Here is a 26838-nt window from a genome sequence, read left to right on the forward strand (position 1 = left end):
GGGCATTAAATTAACATTACCATTACTTAATTTTCTTGAAGTAATGCATTACATTACCATTACATGAGTAAAGTAATGCATTACCATTACTTTGTGAAAAGTCAATACGTTTTAAAAAAGTAATTTAGAATCTAAATAAAGAGTTTTGTAAATATTTCATAAATAAAACATGCTTAAAATATTTACAGGTTCATGTTCACTATCAGGTTCAAATTTAATGACTTATTCGAAATTGCTGTTGCACTTGTAGTTCTCAAAGTAAGGTTGGTCCCGTAACATTTACACGCTAATGGCGGGGTTGACAATCTCAGTTATTTATGTTTTTGATTTTCGGAGTATGATTTTTAATGAAATTTTATTAAAGACCACACATTTGGGTTTCTGGCCTAATGAAATCCCCTATTTACGTATCATAAAAGAAAATATGGCACTGTATAGGTAAAAAACTGAAAGATGAACATTTTTTGTTCATAAACTTCATAACAAATTATTGGTTAATAATATATTATAATTTTATCATGAAAAGAGTTTAACTCCGTCTGAGCCTCTATAATCAATATTATACAATAGGTGTATGACTTTTTGCCAAAATTTTTAGGAACAATTTTCGAGCTTTGCCGAGTTTCAATGGCTTTTTTAAAACTTCAAATCCAGATAATCTTCTACAAACATTAATCTACAATCAATGTAATATGAATGTAAAAAGTTTGAATTGAAAACATGTACCTTTTTCGATTTAGCAAGTACAAGACAAGCATTGTTGGGTATAATTGAATTAAATTTACAACATATTTTGTACCTCCATTTACGGGATGCTACAATTTATACAAACAGGTTCTTATATGTTCTCTTACGAAACTGATGTGTAATTCTTATAGTTAACAATCCTTTGAAAAACAAGTAAAAGAAATTATTGACATTTAGTGCCTCTCCCTTTTTCTTGATATTTAAATTAAACCCTTAAACCTTAACGATTTCAATAACGACTTACAAAAAAGTCCGAATATGTTCAAGAACGACTTTACAAATATTGAATTATTTTTAGTACGAGTTAACTTTGAACTTTTAAACTGGTTTCTTGATCCGTAACGCGGAATATAAATTTCCGAAAAAATCAATTTTTTAATTACAATATCTCTGTTATTCATTGTTTGATTTTTGCAAGGGCCAACAACAAAAACTTTTTTCGTAGTATATTATTAATTATTATTATATTGAACAACTTTTGTTTACAATGGTTTTTAAAATATATCTCTTTTTCTTGATATCTATAATTAAAGTTTTGGACTTCAGGTCCCTTGAAACACCTAATTACGTAATATATGATTTAAGGACGGTACTGTTAAGTTAAAGAGTTGTACAATTACATGTAACATTTTTGCTTCTATAACTAATAAAAAAAATATTGCTTAGTATAGAGTGGAAATTAAGAGACTTCAAAGCCCTCTTGGCCCCTAATTTGAAGGGCCAGTCCCTTTTTTCTTAATATCAAATAAAAGAACGTGTAATCTTAAACAACTTTTGCATTATATTTCTTAAGAAAACAATTACATTCAACACTATTACACAAAAATTTCATGAAAAAATTAGTACCAATTTTTGAACTCATGCGAGGTTCGGCGCCCTGCGCATTTTTAAAAATTATTCACTAAATAGGATCATCTACAGACATTCATCTACTAAAACTGAAAGTTTTATGTTTTTATCTGAATAATTCGCGGGCATGTTAAGGCTTCCCGATGCGATATGTAGAAAGTCACTTGTCTGTACTTCATACGATATGACGTCATAATTAACTTTGACGTCACGATCTGCATTCCTGTCGATAGTTCTCAGGGAATGTATCTTAACGTTAAAAGTGAATTATATCAAAGCAGTATAATACCGCATGTTTCCTTCATATAGATGTTGCAGTTAATTCTAGACGTACAGAATTCATTCACATTAAAAACCAGTATCAAATAATCGGCAGTTTTAAAGCTTCGTTTTAAGTTAAAGACTATTTATAAACTAGTGGTTTGGAGACTCTCCCTGCTACGTGTAAACAACTGAATGAAGAAATTTTAATGCATGTAAAACCAACTTGGCGCAGGTGAAAGATGAACACAATTTTAGAATATTTTACGTAAAATTGGTAGAGAATATAAGTACCAATGTGAATCGTGCTGCGGAAACCTACGGATTTACCCCATTTTTTTGTAAATCGCTTTTGATTAGTAAAAATGTGCATTATTTTGATGATTTTGTGGAATGTTTCAACAATATCTTCTATACACGAAATATCTATTTCTTTCCCAAGCAAGAACTTCAAAGTTTATGACTTAACAAAGGATTTTTCTTAAAAATATGTATGATTTAATGTCATTAATCACCTGCGCCGATGCGTTTTAACTAGATAATTTGCAATATTAGGATTCGCCTGTCACGTGATTACGAAGTACATATGACGTCACAAAAATGCATCAAATATAATGTTTAACATCGATGTCAATAAATGTAACATAGATTTAAAGAAATACTCCCGGTAAAATTATTTTTCCATGATTCAAATAATATCGTTTTCCAGCCGTATTTTAGCATCGGGACGCCTTAACAATGCTGCGTTAAGTTTTCGAGGAGTTAAGTGGATAGAATGGTCCTTAAAAATTTACTACCTAAATCCTCAATCCTTAAACCGGAAGAGACGTCAGCAGCTCAAAATGTTTTAACATCAAGATCTTGTAATGTTCTACCAGTCCTTGAAATGTCATGCAAATTGGTCACGAGTAATAACGTCCGTAAAGAAAAAAGTCAGAAAAAAATAACTAGACACGACCTTGTTGCGAGCAACGAGGAGGTCATGCGTTCGATTTAAGAAGTTGATATAGATACTGTGGAATCATTATATTTTGTGGTGGCTCAATTTTTGTGGAATTTATGGGTACCTCTCATCCACGAAATAATATCCTCCACAAATTGATAAATTTGGGTATTTAAGTTATATTTCCTTTTGTAGATAAATACGAATACCCAAAATTACGTCTCCATGAACCTGTAAAATTTAAGCCATTCACGAAAATTGACCCCCACGAAATTCAATGATTCCACAGTATATAATCTAAAATATGACCTATAACATGTATCTCCTTATTGGGGCCCTAAAAACCCTAATTACGTAACACATGAGAAAGTCGATATAGTGTATGGATACATAACAGAACGCAAGATAAACATTTCTGATTCTATAACCTTTTGCAAATTATCCCTCAGTAAAGAGCTTTAACTGAAAAACCTTAGACCCGTCTAGGTCCCTAATTTTGGGAGCCAGTCCCTTTTCTTGGTATTGAATAAAAGTCACTTAAAACTACACACATATTTTTAAACAAGTGTTTACAAATTTGTTATCGTTCTAGAGATATCTGAGAAAAAAGGTTTTAGGGGCCGACCCTTTATCTCAATATTGGCGCCGTATTACGAAATTTTGTTCGTAAAGTATTGTTAAGTACATCATTTTGAGCATCTTTTCTTCTTTACTGCTTTTTAAAATAGTTTTTCTTTTTGAGATATCGATGATTTTCTGACCCCTAAAATCCCTTATTACGGAACACATGAGAAATTCATTATATTGTATGGATATATAACAGTAAGTTAAACATTTCTGTTTCTTTAACTTATTAAAATTATCCGTAAAAAAAGAGCTATAACTAAAAGATTTAGACCCGTCTGGGTCCCTAATTTAAGAAGCCAATCCCTTTTCTTGGTATTAATTGAAAATCCACTTAAAAGTACACACATTTTATTCAACAAGTGTTTACAAATTCGTTATCTTTCTTGAAAAATCTGAGAAAGACGGTTGTAGGGTCTGACCTCTTATCTCCTTATCGGGGCCGTTTGTTTGAGTTTTGAGGGTTACATATTGTTTAGTACATGATTTTGAGCATTTTTTCTTCCATATCACTTTTTAAAACTGTTTTCCTTTTTGAGATATACAATGTACATGATCAACGTTTTGGACTTTTGACTCCTTAAATCCCTAATTACGTGACACATGAACAAATTATTAAAGTGTGTGGATACATAACTGTAAAATAAACATTTTTGCTTCTATAACCTATTTCAAAATATCCCTCAGAAAAGAGCTATAGATAAATTACTTTACAACCCTTCGGGTCCCTTCTTTGAGGGGCCGGTCTCTTTTTATATCAAGCGAAAGCTGTTGTAAATACAAACTTTTTTAGCACTGCATGTCTAAGCAAAATATATTTCAGAAAAGATATAAACAAAGAAAAGCAGAAAAATTACGACAAATTTGTAAAGAAAAAAGAAAAATAACTAGACTAAAGTTTGTTGCAAAGCAACTAGAGGGTCTTCCGTTAATGTCAAAAGTAAAGCTAGAAGTTCCTCTAAGAAACAGAGTTCTTAAACCATTAAACATAAGAAACTAAAACAAAAAGAAAAAAAATCGATTTATTCTTGGTACTACTTAACAAATTCGGATTGATTTTAACTACGAATTACAAACACCTTATCAATTTTCAAAACGACTAAGCAAATGCTAATCCGAATGTGTTTAAGAACGATTTAAGAATTATTGAATTATTGGAGGTTCTAGTTTATTTAACATTGAACATAACACTATTATCTTAACCAAGAATGTGGTATCAAATTTTCCGACAAAATCCATTTTAAAAACCCTTTATATCTGTAATGCATCGTCCATCTTAAAACGGATTTCACTTTTAAATGAAGGTTAATAAGCTTTTATTTTTGCATGTATGATTAATAACAAATTGCCGCTAAAAAATTATTACAAAAAGACTTTAGAGCCCTCCCAGTCCCTAATTTGAGGAGTCAGCCCCTTTTTTATATCAAAAGAAAGGTCCTGTAAAAATAAACATATTTTGTTCAACAGGTGTTCACGAGTTGTTAACTGTTCTAGAGATATCCGAACAACTGTGTTCTAGGGGTTGGCCCTTAAACGTCTTACCTGGGCCAACAACACATATTTTTTAGGCATCAGATTGTTAAGAAAATTGTTATTCTTCCCAAACGAAGTTTGAGGAGTATATAGGAATCACCTTGTCCGTCCGTCCGTCCGTCCGTCCGTCTGTCTGACTGTCTGTGCAAAATTTGTGTCAGGTCCATATCTTTCTTATGGAGACACATTGGAAGTTCTTACATCACACAAAGATTGCTTATGACCTAAGGGTATATCATGACCTTGACCCAAGGTCATTTGGGCAAGGTCAAGGGCAGAAAAGTGCAAAATTCATGTCCAGTCAATATCTTTTTTATGGACAAATGTTGGAAATTCACATCAAGATTGCATATAACCCTAGGGTGTGTCATGACCTTGACCCAAGGTCAATTGAGGAAGTTCAAGGTCTTTGTTTAACAAATGCTTAATTCCTGTCTGTGTCATGTCTTGTATTATTGGAAATAATTAGAAGCTAAAATATTACACAAAGCTTGCTTGTCTCAGGCCACATAAAATCATTTTTTAGATTCTCATCCCCGTCTCTCTGAAAATGGCCTGCCCCGATGTATTTTTTTTGGAAAAAAAATGTATGAAAAAAAAATCGGGCTCGGTATACCAATAGTTCCAAATGGTTTTATTAAATGGCTGCTTGACATGTGGATTTTCGTTTTTGTTAACATACATGTAAGGATGCAAATTTCTTCATGTATTAACAGTTAACTTGAACTAAAATGGAATTTAAGAATAGAAATTGGTTTGTGTACTCATATTAACATTAAGAGTTTTAAAAAAAATAGAGCAGTTGTTAATTATAGAAAATAGACGGTAAAATAGATTCATCCAATATTTTTTATAATAGAAAAAATACAAGTTATGGGTTTTTTTTTAAGCGGGGGGGGGGGGTCAATTGGGAGCTTGCTCACAGTACCTCTAGATTTGAGCAACTTTTCTTCAGCAATGCTTATCAAAATATTTCTCCTTTTCTAGATATTATTGATCAGAGTTTTGGACCCTTAAGGGCCCGAATTACGTAACATATGACCGAATTATTGTACTGTATAGAGAACATTTTAGCTTTTATAATTAATTACAAATAATTTTTCAGCATAGAATTGTTATAAAAGACTTAAGAGCCCTTTTGGCCCCTAATTTGAGGAACCAGCCCCTTTTTCTTGATATCCAATGTTCAGAAATTGTGTACTGATCTAAAGATATCTGAACAAATGTGATTTAAGGGCCGACCCTTAAACTCCTTACCGGGGCCACCAACAAGATTTTTAAGGTAGCATATTGTTGAAAACATTACTCTAAGCATTTATTGTTCTACAGTGATTTTCAACATATTTCCCCTTTTCGAGATATTAATAATATATAGAAGCAAAAATGTCCATTGTACAGCTGTTTATCTATACAGTACCATACCTAATAATCGAGCTTGCCTCCGCAAGAAAGGTATACGGTAGTCAAAATTTCATGGGTAAGTCCTTGAGCTGAATGATCCCTCAACATGTTGTCTAATATGCGATGTATTACCCCGATCATACGCTCCCAAACACCACCCATATGTGACGCATGGAGTGGGTTGAACGTTGACTATTCCCCTAGAGTATAGATAGTCATTGACTGGAGAATCCTTCACATTGATTGCGTTGATTTGTAGAGAGTCAACAGCACCAACAAGGTTGGTTCCTCTATCAGAACGATACTCCTTTGCTTGTCCTCGTATAGCAGTGAAACGTTTCAAGGCGTTGATAAATGAGGATGCAGACATTTCTTCAACAACCTCAATATGGACTGCACGAGTCACAAGGCACGTAAATACGGCTGTGCAACGTTTACTATTCGCATCACTTCCCAAAGATATATACACCAACTGAAGTGAACGGTGGCTGGCCTGGTACTATGCGGTCTGTTGGTAAGTTAGACATCTTTTGGTACGCAAGTTATCCACGCTGTCGTCGACAAGTAACGCACTTGTGAATCATTGATGAAATGAGGCGCTTGCAGCCTGTCACCCAGAATCCACTGGACCTAACTTTTACCTCTGTGAAAAGGCGACCTTGATGTTGAACAAGTTAATGGCATTTCCTGATCAAGAGAGTTAAGATGTGGTGTTTTCCTGGAAGAAGTTTGGGGGTTTTTTTTCAGAAGGAATCATCATTAAAGCGTTTCAGGCGTCCACAAATCCGAATTATTCCTTTGTCATCAAGGTAAGGATTCAATGCAAGAATACTGCTATTTCTTGGTAGTGGCTCTTCAGAACGTAAACAGACAATCTCTCCTCCATCTACTTCCTGTTGTACAGTCTTAATAATGAAGTTTTCTGCACTCTGGAAGGAATCCAATGATTCAGGTAAGATCTTTGATCCGTCTCCCTTCCTGTATATTATTAAGCGTTGGAGTAGCGCAACGCACTCAACCAATCGATCCCAGCTTGAAAACTTTTCAAACCTAAGAGTCCCTAGCAGTGGTCTACATTCTGTCTTCAAAAATACAGGTCTGAGCTCTTTGTCTTCATTGGGTTCTTGTAGAGGAAATCCTTCAGCTATGTTGAATGGAGGGAAAACAGCATTGTTGCCGTTTTGTATTTTAATGTTCGGCCCGTCCACATTTATTGAAGAGAATTTGGCAGCTTTGTGACGATTATATTTATACCGACTGAGGAGTCCAGGTAAGACAGCATGCAAGAACACTTTGGGTCCTCCTTCAGAAATTGTAACTCCATCAGGATATCTGATAAGTCATAGAGTCTCTGATAGTCCCTATTCCCTAACTTGGGAAATTTAGCAAGTTTCCCTCTGATGGATGCTTCGACTAATTCAGGGGCTCCGTATCGCTCGTCTAAGCGCTCCCAAATTCGTTTCAGTCCTTGGGGTATGTTGAGGATATTTGACGTCCTAATGCTTAGAGCATGTTTCCTCGGCTATGGTCCAAGGTATTTAATCAAAAAGTCCATTCGTTCAGAGTTCACAATTTGCAGTTCGGTTACAACACACTGAAAACTGTATTTCCAAGCACAGTAAGATTCAGGTTTGTCATTGAAATTTACCAGATCTGAAAACAGTAAGTCTTTTCTCAGTAGAAACCAGGTAACATCATCCATCGACGTGTGTTGACCAGCTGTGTGAGATGAAGTCGGTTGTGATGGAAGCATGTAGGATTTTGATTCAAGTTTTGTTTGATGTAAATGCCGCATGATAAACGACACTACCACTAGATGTTGTCCGCTGAGGTCTTTTCTCGTGGGTCTCAAGTCCAACATGATCCATGAGCACTGGAAAGGCTCCTCTCAAAGTTGACTTCAATATGTGACACTCAGCTTCTGGATCTGCGGCTTCTTTTTTCAGGTTGAGGATTTCAAGTTCTGCTTCAATCCCAGCCTGTCGTTTGCGAAGTTCTAATTCCTTCACTGCATACTGAATTCTTGTTTTGGCTGCCTCTGCTTCAGCTCTCCTCCTAATGAGACCAGTAGTTATTGAAGAGAGGTCATTGATGGAAGGAGAATTGCTGTCAGTAGATTCCTCTAAGATGGACTCCTCCTCATCTGTGCATTGAGGTTTGCTCTTTCCAGACTGTGACTCACTGACATCTCCATGCTTTGTTCCATCACCATTCTGTAGCAAAGATTCTATTCCAGTGTTTTCTCCTTCTTGACTCATAGTCTTTTTACTGTTAAGCTACAAATTAGGCATAACATTAACTTATTTTATAATACTGACAGAAAAAAATAAATGATTACTGACGTTGTCTCTTAATGTGCATGTTTATCTCTCCAACACTTGCATGCAAGTGTCGGTTCTTGTATTGAATGTTGATGATGCAATAATTCTCAAAACCAAATATATGGGCTGAATCTTAAGCTTTTTTGTTGTTTTATATAACATTAAAACTAGCATTGCATCTTGTTTAATTGTTCTCAACAAAACGGTCTCATTTTTTAATGCGCCTCGGGAAATAGGCCTGCACTTGGGGAACTTGAATCTTGCGAACTCCCTGATTGGTATGTTTTAATTTTATCTAATGCATTTCACTGCAGGAAAGAGAAAGCATTTGGAACACCAAGGTTGGATAAACACCACAAAGGAATCCATAGATTACATTAAAAGTCATCCAGATATTTACTACAACTTCCTTCAACATCAAAAGGTGATAGGAAATGCAGAAAAGAACAAAAACATATCAAAAATTAACAAGGTAATGTTTGTTTTCAAGGTAATATGCATTCATAAACACTTTCACTATCATGACACTTGTAACACATTAAATACTATTTAAAAAGTGTAGAAATCGGACACAATATTGCAAATTCTATCTGGTTTAACTGAGACATATCTTATCACATCAATCGAGAGGATTGGACATTAGTTACTTAGCTAAGATAGCCCCCTTCTTGTTACAAGCATATACTGGATAGACTGTCATACAAATCCAAGATATTAAATTTTTATAGGAAAGGTCAATAATATTGCATAAAGGAAAATTGACAGTAAAGGTATTCAAACTGTTTACGTCCAACTCTCCCAAACTATTGTAAAAAAGTTTATTTCGATTTAAAGAGAAAATTTTGCGCAAATGCCTTAAAGTGACAATTTTACCACAACTTACATATACTGTGATGCATTGTTTAATGTGCCAATTGGCAAAAAGAATAAAAAAAACAACAACAACCATTTAGATATTCAACAGCATGAGTTAATAGATGTAAAATGTAAAATAAGACAAAGTAGGACAATAAATTTGTTTCATTATAAAGTTTCTTTTATTTCTAATTTTGACCACACGAGATCTCAGAAACGTTAAATTATTAAATAAGTCTTTATAAGTTCTTAATTGGTATCGGTGTTTAGACCAAACGAAAAAGTTTCATTTTCACTTTACTGTTTTTAGACGGGTCACGTGACCCCGTCTCCGTTTTCTCTCAGCCGAAGTCTTAAATCGGAAGGCACGCGTAGAACACATGAATTGAGTTTACGCGTAAGAAAATAGTGCAGGAAGTGTTCATGCATTTCAGTAAAAATATATTTATATGTTTACGGTGCGACCGTTGGGGCAAGCGCAGCATGTGATCAAATAATGAATTATGATAAATAAATAAAAATAAAAGTAGCAACGTAACGTAAATGAATTTGAATGCAAAATAAAATAAAGCATACCTATTTTTTCAGTTAATTTTCATAATTCATGATAATTTATAAGATATTCAATTTTTTTATAAGTAGAATTTATTTCAGATACAATGCTGTTTAATAATAAAGATTTTTAACATAATGTTCATAGTAGTTTATTCCATCTTTTCTTGCATGTTTCTTAATCTTACCTATAAAAAATCGACTTAATATCATAGAGTTGCCCCCTCCCCGTTTAAAAAAATGCTATTTAATGCCTTTTTTCATAAATTTACGTATAAAAAATTTGCCGATCATATAAGGAAATTGGAGTTGCCCCCCCCCCCCCCCCCCCCCTCTTGAGAGCATGTAATAAATTGAAGTGAAAATAAAGATACCATCAAGCAGCTAATGAGCTAAAAGTAAAATACGCACTCGCCATTCCGCACCCTGGATTAGAATTTTCCTGATTTTGAGAATTATATACATTTTTTTGCTTGTGAGAATTTATTTGTATGAGGCTGCTACGCCCCTTTTAAAAAACGTTTCTGGAAATGAACGTAAATACAGTGAATAAAATAAATGTGAGCATTCATCCAAATGAGAGCAAGTTACATTTACAACATCTCTGAAGAAATGTTCCCAGTCGTTAGGTCTGCAAGATTTTGAGAAGATTTTGGTATTTATATTTAAGCAGATTTACAAAAACTAGTTAGAGTAATTTCCTCTTACTGTGACGTCAAAGTTCACGTCGGTCAAGTGTCGTCTGTCTCTTAACAAGAGGCACATGGACCACATCGCTCATCTGAGCAACATTAGGTATGATAAAATCAGCTTAACAGAGTCATAATTCATACTATCGTTGCAATGAAATATGATACATGTAGATCGTGTATATGTAAGAGTCCATTTTTTTTTTTACCTTGGATATTCTTATGTTTATAATCAAGTCTCATTTCTAAAAGGATGATTTACATGTAATAGTCATATCACACTTGTTGAGCATTGCATTTAACCCCCATTGTGCCTCCACCTTATCCCCGGGGACAATGATTTGTACAAATGTGAATATACACCCTCTGATGATGCTTCCACACAAGTTTCAGCTTCTCTGGCCAAATTGTTTTTAAGAATAAAATTTTAAAAGATTTAAACTATATATTCCTATATAAAAGTACGACACCCCATTGTGGCCCCAACCAGCCCCTGGGAGTCATGATTTTCACAACTTTAAATCTACACTCTATGAGAAAGCTTCCACACAAGTTTCAGCTTTCCTTGCTGATTGGTTTCTGAGAAGAAGATTTTTAAAGATTTACTCTTTATATTCTATTTAAAACTTTGACCGCCCTTTGTGGCCCACCTTTCCCCCGGGGACCATGATTTGAACAAACTTGAATCTACACTATTGAGGATGCTTCCACACACGTTTTAGCTCTTCTTGCCAAATGGTTTCTGAGAAGAAAATTTTTGAAAAATATCAACAAATTTTCAATAAATCCTAATTATTTCCCCTTGAAAGAGAGCATGGTCCTTCATCTAAACAAACCTAAATTCCCTTTACCTTATTATGCGTTGTGCCAATTTTAGTTGAAATTGGCCATGGGGTTCTGGAGAATAAGTCGAAAATGTGATAAGTTTACAGACAGAATGACGGACGGACAGACGGATGTCGGACAAAAAGTGATAAGAAAAGCTCACTTGAGCTTTTAGCTCAGGTGAGCTAAAAACTACTATGAAAAAAAACTACGCGAAATATACTGTTTTATTTACTAAAAAAGCATGATGTTCTTGAAATTACACATTTTATCCGATTCTCAAAAGTTTTACTTTGATTCTCGCTGAAAGTTGAGACTGATTTCAACGACATTTTTGGAATTATATTGTGAATCGAAACTTACTGCCGCCGAAAAATTCTGTCGGATCTATGTGTAAGAAATCCATTGTAACGTCACTCGAAAGGACGATACCTCCGTTAGTCTTATGTACGTTGTGTCAGCAGTTTATTTACAGTGCGTGTATATAGTCTTTAATTATTTTTATCTTGTTCTCGTGAGAGTGTGAAAAGGGAAACCATATTTACAGGGAACTGCTGGCCCAATAAAAACAGGGCATTACTGTTCTGAGTAACTGACGCCAAAAAAATCTTTTGAATCAATGTACAACTAGTCCGAATGTTCTATTCACACAAGCCTTGCCGGTGTAACGACGAAAAGTGACCCCTGTAGAATATTGACCCGGGGGTCAAATTTCTACGGAGAAAACTAACCCAGGGTCAGTATTCTATGGCAAGTTGGGTCCTACAGAATAGATATTGCAATACAGTATGCATTGAGATCCGTAGCAATGTATTCATACTGAAATAAAGTTACAATGTTGAGAAAAATAAATAGTTACAACTTTAATACAATGCTTATACATTGTTCTAACATATGCATTTCATTTAGTAATTGTGTAATATTTAATATTTAGAATTTGAAATTCTACGTTTAATATAGAAATAACCCCCCCCCCCCTTTCACAAAATCCTTTAGTTTTTCTGCCCTGATTTTAACTTGATCTTTGATCTTGGGCCTTTAATTTCAACCTAGTACCATTCTAGATTACTGAACTAGTGGCCATACCAATTTGTTCATTTTTAACATTTATGAGTTTTTTGCATTTAAGTTTCAGTTGAAGTGCTTGACATGTACTGTAGAAAAGATTCTAACTCCCGAGCCCTTCACTCAGTATCTCGGACCCCATTCTTATTGTCTGTCATATATGCAGCGGATTAAACAATTAAGAACAAATTCCTTAGATCAAACGGCGCATATTGCCTGTACGGGGACTTAAAATTTACACAATACACGGGATGTAAGCAGTCGTGTAATATTTGTGGTGCATGTATATTTCTTGTTTTTCTATAGTCTGTATCTATGATAGCGTTTGAACTACTAATGCATGTTAGAACTGTGAAAATTACTGTCCTCGAATTTTTACCGAATAAATTTTAAATTACATGTTACTGACTTCGTTATTTTTACATTTATAAAGATTTTATCAATCCTGTTGAAATTTAACAGTCAAACATTATTTAGTAAACGACACGCTAAAAATTCTCAACGCTGAAATACATGTGTAAAATGCATCAGTCTTTGATTTAGGACTTCCCCTAATTGTCGTTAAACGAATTTGAGAGCCACACCTCAAAATTCTACTTTCGATTTATCTACGACGAAAATCAAACTCGGGCCTTTTCATACCCCTCCGGAAACAACACGCAACAATATTTCAAATGACCTCGCATTGTTACAGAACATAAATAGTCAGACATCTTACATGTTGTTTTTCATCTAATACAAAAAATCAGCTTCCCGGGCGGAAAAAACCCAAATTCAAAGAGAAAGTCGGGAATTATTTTGCGTCAGCCATGTTCTGACGTGAACCTTTGCTGAAATACTGTTATGACACCTGCAAAGGTTGTGTGTTCTAATCTCGCCGGAGCCGAGATTTGTTCCTTCTCTCTATCTCTCCATATTAATTTATTAATATTTATTATATTTTAAAACAAAATATTCTTCACAAAGGGTTATTGGACTGTAGTATAAGTTGAAAACTCTCTTCAATTTAGATAAAGACAAAAGCAGTCCTTAATTATTAGGGTCTTCCGTCTTCAGCAGAAGATCCTACTATTATTCTATTGCATCTTCGCTAGCCAAGAATTTTTGGTTCTCTTTGTTCCCCATAAACCCTTGGCGGATTTCATTACGAAAACTCGGTGATGTGGTGGCGCTATCTAGCGAGCAACTTGAGTTGCGCCCCTTGCACATTTACATTTTAATCGAATTAAACAACGGGTTATATACACATCATGGCATTATACTGTACAACTTGAAAACATTGACTACCGAATAACGGAACATAATTAACAATGTTATTAAATACGAATTAAGTTATAACCTAGGGAAAGCACGGGATGTTTTATTCAATGTTTTGTAAGGACCTGTACCGGGAGTGAAAAACTCGCCGATTTATATGAAAGCTTTCATGCCATAAAACCAGGTATCGTTGTCGTTAATATTGCGGACCAAAGAAATTAAATAAAACATCTCATTGAAAGGCAATAACCATAAGCAGGAACGTAAATACTGACGGGTTATGCAACTTCTACATTCGCCATGTTTACTTCCCATGCTATTACGCGAGCTAGCCTTCACAAGTTTGTAGAACTATGTTCCATCCAAGTAAACTATATAGGTTTTTAAAGCATCTGGTTAAACCATCGTTGGTGAGCACTGTACTCGAGAACTTGTGTCTCAACTTGTTAAAAGCACCTAATGTTTTACCAAAGATCACACATGTGTTTTCTTTTAAAGTTTATATTTACAAGCACTGCGATTGGATCAGCTACTCGCAGCTGCAGCCAATCATAAAACAGAGCTTGTCACTGAGTTTTCGTAATGAAATCCGCCAAGGATTTATGGGGAGCAAAGTGAACCGAAAACCCTTGGCTAGCGAAGATGTTCTATTGTTACTTTTTCATGTTTCTTATAGGGTCTTCCGTCTTTAGCGGAAGACCTTACCATTATTCTTTTGTTTCTTTTTCACTTTTCTTATAAGGGTCTTGCGTCTTCAGCGGAAGACCCTACCATAGTCTGACACGTTTTACTGACGGTACTGAAAAACTTAGAGAAGTATATATACACACACTTCCTAAGATCTCAATTGCAATGGTCAGTAAGTGGTTATATAATAGCTACTGTACACAGCCCCTCTTGACAATTTGCAGTGCAGAGATTGGGAATAATCAGGGGACAGACACACCTGTACTTGTATATACACACACATCCTAAGATCTGAATGCTAGGTACTGCTAAACAATAATGCTTTAACACCCCTTAATATTTTTTTCCCAGTTTGTCAAATAAAGAAAACAGAATGTAGATGTATGATGACAATTCTATACAATAATGCATATCATTAATTATGGATTACTGAACTGGACAATGCACATTGTAAAAAGTGTCGAAGATCCGGACAAATCAACTCTCTCTCTCTCTTTCATGATTTATCAGGGAAAAAACAATGGCTATCTTTGATTGGGATTTACATGATTTAGATATTAACTAATCGAATTCCTGCTAAATAAAATCAACAGACATTTCATTTATTGAGATTATGTTATTCTATGCATCATAACACCAGGCAAAACAGTCAAAATATAGGTGATCATTTCGATCGGTGTGATTATCTGCACGTGCTAATTATGTTGCGTTATTTTGCGCTTTAACTCAAGTTACATTGGTCCTCCATTTATTTTTTATTTTACAAATTACAAAACACTGCCATTTGTTTAAATACATGTACAGATAAGATAATTATATAAGCTGTTTATAAGCGGTTAATCGGTATACAAGTCTAACTTGATTTGTGTCAGTGCTGAGTCTGATGTTTAGATAAGATCTAGTCTTCTCAAGCTTCAATGTAGATGGATAGGGTTCCTTTCTAGATTTATATTATTTCACAAAGACAAAATAACTGATAAACACGTTCGGCCTCTGTCCCAAGCACTTCAAGCTTACCGCGATCATAAGTATACGGAAACAGAACGCATTAATTTACTACTGTGGTTTCATCAATATTCGTTGAATACCAATTTTCGTGGATTTCGTTGTTAAGTTGATCCATGAAATTAAATGTTCATTGAAACGCAATTTCTATTAACATTTTGTATTGAAAGGGTCATAGGCCACGAATTTACGTATCCTTGAAACTGTGATTTTCACTTAATCCACGAAAATTGATACCCTTGAATATTAATGAAACCACTATGTAAAATATGCGGATCCCAAAATCATTTCAGAAGAGTAGAAATGTTGTTCCCGGGGGGGGGGGGGGGGGGGGAGGGGGGTCTAAGCCATATTTATGTAATTTAAGGAATTAGATTTTTCCATGGAGGATGCAAAGAGGGGGGGGGGGGGCAGATCCCCCATAAATCCGCGCATATGCCATAGGGGTAGATTGAATGTTAATAACTAGGTGGTGTTATGGGTGATTTATTGATGTTAAGCACTATGTTGTAAATTTTTTTACTGACTTTTCGTTTCTATATTATTATCAAACTCATGCTAACTACATAAATATTATAAAATCCGCCAATTTCTTTTTAAAAAAAAAAACAAGACTCAATTTCTCGTTCACTTATAAAATTGCATAAAAAAGTGACATTTTCATTCAATGAAAATGTTATTAATAAGTTTAATAATCGTGTTATAATTTTTTTTATTATATTCAAAAATACATTATTTTATACAATTTCACATCTTGTAAGCTCTAGCAGGGGTAAGAACAATGGTGTCAGTACTTATCAGTACTTGTCAGTACTTCTCTTAGTTTTTCAGTACCGTCAGTAAAAAGTGTCAGTACTTCTCTAAGTTTATCAGTAATGTCAGTACATTGTCAGTAAATGTCTAAGTTTATCAGTAAAAATTGGGAATGTTAGTACTTTTATGACTTAGTTGTGTGAATGTCTGTAGATGGTCCTATTTTTTTGATATTTTGAAAAATGCGCAAGGCGGCGAAGCTCGTCCGAGCTAAAAAAAAAAATTGCCACCAGTTTTTTTCCCCGAAATTTTCGCACATTTTTCGCCCTAGCTTTTGATAATGTGTAAATATTTTGTTAAGACATGTAATGCAAAAGTTCAGATTAACTAAGACTTTTGTTTGAATTAAAGAAAAGGGGGCTGGCCCCTCAAATTAGGAACCGAGAGGGCTCTAAAGTATTTTTGAAATAAATCTTTACCGAAAAATAATTTGTTATCAATTACAGAACCAAAATTGTTCATTGTACATCTGGTTATCTATACAGTACCATGCCTAAGTCATGTGTTACGTACATGTAATAAGGGTTTTAAGGGGCCATAATCCAAAATTTTGATCATTAATATCTAGAAAAGTAGAAGAATTTTGAAAAGCATTAAAGAACAAAAAATGCTAAGAATATTGTTCTTAACATTATGTAACAAATAATTTTTGTTGGTGGCCCCAGTGAGGGTTTTAAGGGTCTGCCCCTAAAACACATTTGTTAAGATATCTTTAGATCGGTCAGCAATTTCTTAACACCTGTGAACAAAATGTGTTTACAAGACCGCAATTTGATTTTAAGAAAATGGGCCCTCAAATAAGGGGTCAAAATGGTTCTAAAGTCTTTTTATGATAAGTCTTTACTGAGGAAATTTGTTATCAATTATAAAAGCAAAATTGTTAATTGTACAGTTGTTTATCTATACGGTACCATACATAAGTCATATATTACGTAATTAGGAGTTTCAAGGAACAGATGTCCTAAACTTTGATCATTAATATCTAGAAAAGAAGAAATATTTTGAAAATATTGTAGAGGAAAAGTTGCTCAAAGTGATGTTCTTAACAATATGGGATCTAAAAAATTGTAGTTGGTGGCCCCGGTAAGGAGTTTATGGGTTTATCCCTGGAACACAGTTTTTCGGATATCTCTAGAACAATTAACAATTCGTGAATGCTTGTTGAACAAAATACAGACCCTGAAACGTGCTACTACACCAGTTGCACGGTTCGGTTCGTTACGCTTTATGAACGGTACAGTTCGCTTTGTGAACGGTACGGTTCGTTTTGTGAACGGTACGGTTCGCTTTGTGAACGGTACGGTACGCTTTGTGAACGGAACGGTTCGCTTCTTGCACGGTACGCTTTGCTAAAAATAGCTGCACGCTTTGTGAACGGTTTGCGCGCTTTATTAATGAGGTAGGCGTGGCCTGAACGCTTTGATTTTTCTCGATATAATTTTGTTTAGTTTTTGCCCGATCTACTTCAGCAAGGTGGTAATTATGACAAGAATTTTTCTTTTTTTATATGATATATTACAAAAGTATTTCAATCGATCTATTTAAAATCAGAACGTCCATCCGTTCCCCCGTTTTTGATACGTTGCGTGAACCGTGTACTCAGTGACAACTGGGAAGCGGGGGTAATTTTAATTTTGATCAGTCTGTTATTATTAGTATTTGATTTAGAGTAATGTTATCATTAAGATAGATTAAAAGAACTGTTTGACTTAAATCCGATATCTTTTGTTAATTCAGCGAGCTGTCGATAATTTTACAAATCATTTTATTTCTATACATGTACTTGAGTTGAAGTCATTAGATACTTCTAATCCATTAAAAATTGCTATAATAAATTGCCCCGACTTTATTCCGATATTTTTTTTAGTTTAGTTTCCTTTATCGTTGTCTTGATTCTCGGCTAGTTGTTATTATTCATAATTCGTATGATCATTCTTTATTGCGTACTACTGTAGTATCATTGCCGATTGCCTTAGTGAATAGACGATGTAAAATTAATGGATAGATAAGAAATCTTGAAATCAACTGTTATATAGTTTTTTGACACGAATTTTTATTCATTTCAATATTGATTCTATGATTTTCTGCACTTGTTTGTATACATAGATCATACCTACATCTTACCCGTCATCGCCTCTCTTATCTGAACTAAGATCGCGTGAATAGTCAAAAAATGACTATTAGTTTTTGTTTTTCCGTTAAACTATACATGTTCATGTAACATATTTCATACAATATGTACACAACTGGATATACACAACAATAACTTTTATTTAAATAATGGCGATATTTATCATTCTGTTGAACAAGTGTCCGCTCTTCACTGTATGCATGCGATTTAGCTGACGTTTTACAAATGCTGACTAACCTGTTTATATTTTATTTACCTTTTTACACACATACTTGTTGTAAACAGGACACGAAAAAATACCCGGTAATCAACAAATGAATGTTAAAAGTGATAAATATATAAGAATTTATCTAGTAACAAAAATAATACGACAGCGAGGGAAAACGACTCCGATCGCCAGTACATGAATTATAATCATGAAATCGGAGAGAAATTATTGTTGAATAATTTATAATAGGAACACTCTTTTCAAAAGGGATATAAGAAAACATAAAACAAAAACGTTTCATTCGATAATTTTCTTCTAGCCACATAGGAGGAGCCAAGTAGCAGGCGGTGCATGGCGTGATATGTACTGTTATACTTAGACTGATTGACAGGCGAAGCACGTGGAGTCCTGAGATAAAATCCCGCTCAACTGACCAACTATAGAAACCTAAAGCGAAATTTTAAATAATAAAGTTCAGTGATAAAACTTTAATTTAAGTATTATAATCAACACACAAGTTCTCTCTCTCTCTCTCTCTCTCTCTCTCTCTCTCTCTCTCTCTCTCTCTCTCTCTCTCTGAGGGTGTATGTGATTGTGTGCAAACCATTTGGAATTATTAGATTTTTATTTGTATGAAGTGAATTCATTTTAGACTCATGGTTTTCACAACAATTTCAACAAGTTTGTACAGCGGACGATGTACATATAGATTGATCTCGACGGTTAAAATTTCGACGTTATTTCACATCACACATATAAGATTGAAAATAAATTTTAAAAGAGCTGTGTTTGTGCTTACATGTACTTGTTATCTCATTCAACTATTTATGATTTAATTAATCATTTGTTTTTTTTTTTTTTGGTACATTAATATACCCGGTAAATGATATTTTTATCGCAATATGTGAAAATCCCGCATGTATAGAGTCGCTGAATTGTTCCACGGATCCACGCGCCGATAGTCTTACGTGTAGTTGTTTGTGTCCATTTCTACAGACGGTTCTTTCGTTTTTTAGAGATTAAGAAAAGCCATGAAACTAACAAAGTAGAAGTAAGATATATTCAGACTATACACACGACAGATTGTGATGAGTAACCTAACAGGTGCCCGTGGAAAGGTGTGAATACCGGCATCTCGTGTACACCTATTTAAGCGTCCAAATATACAGAGTTAGTTGTAAAGTACAATAACTGCTAAAAACCAAAGAAATACAATAACACCTGTTGTGTATAGAACCAAAGATCAGCTTCTGTACACGTGTTTTGCACGAGTGATTTTTGTTCATGTGAAATCACGACGCCATTACCAGCTATGCGGGAAATAAAGTTGACAGTTATTTTATGGAATGCGTGTACTTTTTTCCCGTTCAATGCTTGCATTTAATGTATTAAGATTGTGTACATGTATTTATTTACAATTCATCATACATGTATGAGTGATTTTTTGTTTATTTATTGGTACATAAATGGCTCAGGAACAAATCACTAGAGTCACCGGTAATATGTGGTTGTCATTTACATTTTCTGGGTCTGCGTAACTTAAGTCGACATTTTTTTTTAATTTAAAAAGGATATAAAATTATATATAGTTATATTTCAACCCTTGTTTAGACATAGTGTATATATATATTTCTAAACAAACGCTACTTTTCTAACGTTTCGGATAACGAGATCTCTCTCTTTCTCTCTCTCTCTCTCTCTCTCTCTCTCTCTCTCTCTCTCTCTCTCTCTCTCTCTCTCTCTCTCTCTCTCTCTCTCTCTCTCCCGAGAATCACTTAAAGCTATGTAAAGTCCAGTATGTACCCAATGTTTCAAACATTTCATAAAAATAATCAAAATAGTATAACCACGGATTGTGTGAACGTTAATAGTTTACAATGTTTAAGAAATCGGCGATGCAAGTTTTGTCGAAAAACAAAGAAATGGTTACGGTCTATGAAAGGAAAGGAAAAGGAAAGGATATTTTTGTGACTGTTTTAATAAGAATAACAGTCTTAAATCTTAGTATGTGTTATCTAATCCCGTATTAAAAATGTAGCAAAATATTGAACTTATCTGGTCAGCGATAATCTCCGTCCGTATTCACCGAAAGACATTAGGTCAATAAGCCGTATATGGAAGTTGCACGCTTATTGCACGGTACGGTACGCTTTTTTGTCCGTCTGGAGGCGGGTCTTGCATAAATTATCTTGCACGCTTTTTGCACGGTACGGTTCGCTTTGTGAACGGTACGGTTCGCTTTGTGAACGGTACGGTTCGTTTTGTGAACGGTACGGTACGCTTTGTGAACGGTACGTTTCGTTTTGTGAACGGTACGGTTCGTTTCTTGCACGGAACGGTACGGTTCGTTTTAGAGGTGTAGTAGCACGTTTCAGGGTCTGTATGTTTATATTTTCGAGACCTTTCATATGATATCAAGAAAAGGGACTGACCCCTCAAATTAGGGTCCAGAAGGGCTACAAAGTCTATTTTAGCGATAATTTGTTATTAATCATGAAAGCAAAAAATAAGAGCTTATTGATGTTCCGACTTAAATTAACTTGTCCCTAAAATAATTGGGCTATTTTTTTTATCGTGTTTAAACACATACGGATATATTTGCTTAGTCATTCTTGAAATCGATAAGGTTTTTGTTAATTCCTACTTAAAATCATTGGGATTTTGTTAACTCGTACCAAGAATAAATCGATTTTTTTTTTTGTGCTTCAGTTACTTATGTTTATAGGTTTAAGAACTCTCCTTCTTAGAGAAATTTCTAGCTTTTCTTTCGACATTAACGGAAGACCCACTCGTTGCATTGCAACAATGTTTGCTCTAGTCTTTATGCTTATTATTCTTTTTTTCTGACTTTTTTGGAGCGTTAATTTTCAAAAACTATCCAACCGATTTGCAGGAAATTTTTAGGACTGATATAGCATTGTCAGCGCTACATATTATTAAATTTCCTAGTATGAAGTCACTACCGGTTTTAGATATTGACGATTTTGTAAATGTTTTAATGGTCATTTTGTACACGCATCGTCTCCGAGACTAATCAAGATAAAAGCTAGAAATTTTCAGGGATTGTAGAAGAATGTCGGTAGATGTATCCCCATGCTTCCAATTTATGAAAATTGCTTATGGCCTTGAAGCTTGCCTGAACCTTAAAATTTAGCATCAAATTTTTCCACGAAATTTTCGAACATTTTCTAAAATTTCTTTTGATGTATTTATACTTTGTTAAAATGCAAAATATGTTTATATGAGCAAGACCTTTAATTGGATATCAAGAAAAAGGGGCTGTCCTTTGATATAAGAGGGCTCTAAAGTCTTCTTACAATAACTCTTTACTGAACAATAATTTGTTATTAATTATAAAAGCAAAAATGTTCACTGTACAACTGTTTATTGATTACAATACAGTACTATACCTAAATTATATGTTACGTAAATAGGGGTTTCATGGGGCCAGAAGTTTAAAACTTTGGTCATTAATATCTGAAAAAAGAAATATTTTGAAAAGCAATGTAGAACAAAAGTTGCTCAAAATAAGGTTCTTAACAATGTGATATCTAAAATTTTGATGTTGGTGGCCCCGGTAGGGAGTTTAAGGGTCGGCCCCTAAACACATTTATACAGATGTTTCAGATGACTCAGATGTCTCAGATACAGATGTCTCGAGAACAGTTAACAATTCGTGAACACTTTTTGAACAAAATATGTTTATATATGCAAGACCTTTTATTTGATATCAAGAAAAAGGGACTGCCCCCTCAAATTAGGGGCTAAAGCGCTACTTAGTCTTTATATGATAACCCTTTTTCGAGTGATAATTTGATATCAATCATTAGGCAATAACAAAAAAAAAACTTTTTAAGCCTAATCTGACGCTGAAATCCCCCCTTTTTTTTTTTTTTTAAATCGGACGATGAACTACAGAGATATTAGGGTTTAAAAATTGATTTTTCCGGAAATTTTGATTCCGCATTCTTGGTTAAGAAAATAGTATTATGTTCAAAGTTGAAATTCGTACTTATGGTAGTCCCCACTCACCAAATTTTTGTGTTTATCTTATAATTTCTTAATTGATTTATAAGTATTAATGCAAAAAGACCTGATTGACACACAAATGCGTAGGTTATCTTTCATTTTAACTAGATAATGTGCCAGAGTCACATGTACCCCCATATCCCAAACAACAAGTCAAGACTAAATCAAGTACAAGATATATTTTGAATCGATGCAAACAGAATTCACATAATAACTAACATATTTTAACTTGAATACAATGTTGCATTCATTTTCTACAGAATTCATGCTAAAAAAATATTACACTTGCATAATAAAGAAACAGATTTCACATTTTTGCAAAAAAAATAAAAAATTTTCTACATATATCCATTTATTTAAAAAATGAACCGGTATAGTATGGGTTTTTTCTTTTACATATCAAAATGGATCTCAGAAGGATACAATAAACACAAAAAACCCCACATCGGTCATCTTTCATTTTACAGAGTTATGATGTCAGATACACCCCCCCCCCCCCCCGAATTGTGAAATACTATTTTATGGTTAATTTCCTAATAACTGTACCCTGATATTGAATCATTGAATGAAGAGTTTGTAAATATTTTAATATACATAGGTCTAATTATAATTATTATTTACTTGCAAAATAAATGCATAAAATTTTAATGCTAGTTATTCATGTTAATTTGTGCTTTAGTTTTATATTTTTAATCCAAGTAAGTAACGTACGATTCGCCACGTCAACGCACCTTGTTTTGATTGCGAACAGCTGATAACGATGTGTCGATATTTTCATAGCATGCATTCTAGACTTAATTATAATCGTTGAAAACTTATAACATTTCAAACGTTTAAAATTAAATAAGGCTTTTCTATTCTGAGGGAGCAGATATGGGAAAACAAATTGAAAAAACCCCCACCTAGTATCTCATTTAATTCAAGACAATATATCCCTGTATTGAGATCATACCAATTACTGGAAAGTTATTTATTTGATCCCCTTTTTGTGTTGTATAACAAAATGCTCCGGTTTACATTTTTAGGATTTCTTATATATATGGATCCATTTACTGTTATCTTATCCAAATTGAAAAACAGAAAACCTTTTCTGAAAATTTAGAAACTGTGGCAATTTATCATGCACTGTATGTAAAACATGTATTATTATGTAAAACCTTCGACAGTCTATGATAAAGAAAGATAACTCTTGCTAATTAAAGCAATTGTTGTTGCAAACAATACAATAAAGTGCTATTCTGAACTAAAATGCAGCGCTTCAATATGTTTTGTGATATGAATTTGAAAATGTATATAACTTTATCATTTTCATATACATTTTAATATTTTAATATTAGATTTTTAATTTTATGCTGCGATGGTAAAATTTTGATTTTTCTAATCACTATGTCTAGTTTTTTTCATATCATGATTAGACACAGTATCAATTGTTGAAAAATCTAGCAGCGCTTCATCACTTCAACTTTGTTCCATATGAATCAATTGATATTGACTTCGGTGAAAATCAACATGAATTTTTTTGGGCAAAATTAATAACAGTGGGATATTACACCTTAAGGTCATGTATTGGGATATGTCATACTTTTTACAATGCATGATCAGTGTATTTTTTTCCAGAAATACTATGCATATGTTAATGTAATCACAGCTATTATTACAGATCCTGAAACGTGCTACTACACTTCTAAAACATACTGTACCGTTCCGTACAAAAAACGAACCGTACCGTTCACAAAACGAAACGTACCGTTCACAAAGCGTACTGTACTGTTCACAAAACGAACCGTACCGTTCACAAAACGAAAAGTACCGTGCAAAAAGCGTGCAAGATAATTTATGCAAGACCTGCCTCAAAACGGACAAAAAAGCGTATCACAGTGGAACAAGCGTGCAACTTTCATACACGACTTATTGACCTAATGTCTTTTGATGAATACGGACCGATATTTTTGCTGACTAGTTCAATATTTTGCTGGATTTTTTTTTTTATACAGGATTAGATAATACAATCTAAGATTTAAAACTGCAATTTGTATTATGCTTGTATAAAAGAGCAAAAAATTAAAATAAAGGATTTTTAAACATTACATATATCTTCACAGTTTTAACCCCAAAAGTATGCCCCTTTAGTGGTGGGTGTCTTAAATTTTACAGCTAATGTTCCTTTATCTATAGATGCTACACGTCAAATTTGGTTAAGCAACTCTTTGTAGTTTAAGAAAAGAAGCTAAATTTTTTTTTATAGATTTAAAGCACGACGCATGGCGACGGGCATAAATGAATAGCAACCGATCACCTTAGTGCTTCAATCAAAAGTGATGAAATTAAAAGTTTTATAACTTTTGGTTTAAGGCCAATTTTGTCTACATAAAGTTTTCCTCATGTTGCGCAATATTTGTAAATAAATTACAAATGGTCATTAATAACTGTTGCTATGAAAACAAACGGAAACATAATGAAAATTTGAATATTTGAAGGCTTTTTTATTTAAATCTTATTAATTTTTTTTATCATACTATATTGATATTTCTTTTTTAGGAATCTTGTGTTCTACACATCCAAAATTAAAAACGCAATCTACTTAAAAAAATAATTGCAATGTACTTTTAAAAATTCAATGAATTTTTTAATGATTCATATTATTAAATTCGAAAGCAACAACACTTATTTAATGAATAACAATGCATCTACAAGTACAATTTTCTAAGGAAATGCTTAAACCAAGATTTATATTATAAGTCTCCTTTTTTTAAACGGTCTTCTATTTTAGACTTTGTTACTATAGCAGCGAGTGTAAATATTCGTGTTTTTAAAGCATAGATAATGGTGTAAATTTTATTAGTAACATATTTGGTCTTATCTAGCGTGGAAGACCAAATTCGAAAATATTCAGCTGGTACATTTACCATTACATAGGTAATAGTTTATCGACTAATTTTTATTGTATGAAAATTGACAACATTACAGAGGTTAGTTTTCATCCATGATAGTTTAGTTTATAGTGGGCAAAACCTGTTTATATGGCTTCAAAGGGGAAAAGATTGGCAGTTTTCCTATATTAAGCCTCAGTTACCATAGCATCGGTTACAGGTACCCCTTGGAGCCAACCATTAGCGCAAAGTAGCTTTATACGTATATGTTTATCAATGCACTGACTATAAAGAACTTTTCTGTTTATGAATCCATAGGTTCTTATATGAGATTTTGATTTTTAAGGACAATTTCTATTAACAGAGAGTAGACTTTCTTGTCAATTGTGGTTAAGGATCTTTTTTTATTTTGTTAGATACCTGAACTGGCTGAAAGAAACAATGGAGTACATGTTGATAAAAAAGTTTATTATCCTTCTAAAAATTCCATCCGCACACAAATTGAAATTGAAAAGGTTCAACGAATTGAAAAAAAGTTGAAACTGGACCAAACCAATCGACAGAAAATTCATGATAAAGCTAAAAGAATAAAGCGACATGTTGGTCCTCATGACGATGACGGTATTCAACGGTTATTATCAACAGGAACTTTGGCACCAACAACATTGGCCAATACACATCCAAACTACAACTATTCAATAGACGTAGTGTTTGCTACTTACTGGTTTTTTCCTGCTAAAACACAAGCAATTCTTCCAAAGGATCAAGTTTGCATATCAGAGAAAATGGATGACGAAAAAGCACGTTTAGATGTTTTGAGTGAGTATCAAGCAATTTTATTTATTCAGAAACTAAATTTTATCAATTCAACATGTCTTTGATATTTTAGAAAACGATTGGTGATATCGTAAGTCTCCAAAATATCCGTTCAGTGGAACATTACATAAATAATCTTCGAATTTTGAAAAAAGCTACAATGCTTTCATTTATGCATTATGAATTGTAAGGTTTGTATTATAATCTACGCTTTCGCTAGGTAAAAAAATATTGGAACATTGCCTAACCAATAAGTTTTAATTAGGTTTTTTTAAAGATAATAAAAATGTCATGCCTTATGTAACGTATAGCGGATTTCGAGTTTTTTCATTCTCTCTCTATAAACAAACTAGATTT

The 26838-nt window shown here is 33.7% G+C and overlaps 1 protein-coding gene across 2 annotated transcripts in view; it reads left to right on the plus strand.

Annotated features, from left to right (window-relative positions):
* The window catches only part of LOC128157527 (uncharacterized), a 171637-nt gene that overhangs the window by 123833 nt on the left and 20966 nt on the right, over positions 1 to 26838 (plus strand). For both annotated transcript variants that reach the window (XM_052820112.1, XM_052820111.1), the window contains exons 9-10: positions 8994 to 9151; positions 26082 to 26484. In XM_052820112.1, coding sequence (XP_052676072.1) covers positions 8994 to 9151; positions 26082 to 26484 — 561 coding nt within the window. The remainder of the gene's footprint in view (positions 1 to 8993; positions 9152 to 26081; positions 26485 to 26838) is intronic.

This window comes from Crassostrea angulata, chromosome 7 (genome assembly GCF_025612915.1).
Source record: "Crassostrea angulata isolate pt1a10 chromosome 7, ASM2561291v2, whole genome shotgun sequence".
In the NCBI taxonomy this organism is placed as follows: domain Eukaryota; kingdom Metazoa; phylum Mollusca; class Bivalvia; order Ostreida; family Ostreidae; genus Magallana; species Magallana angulata.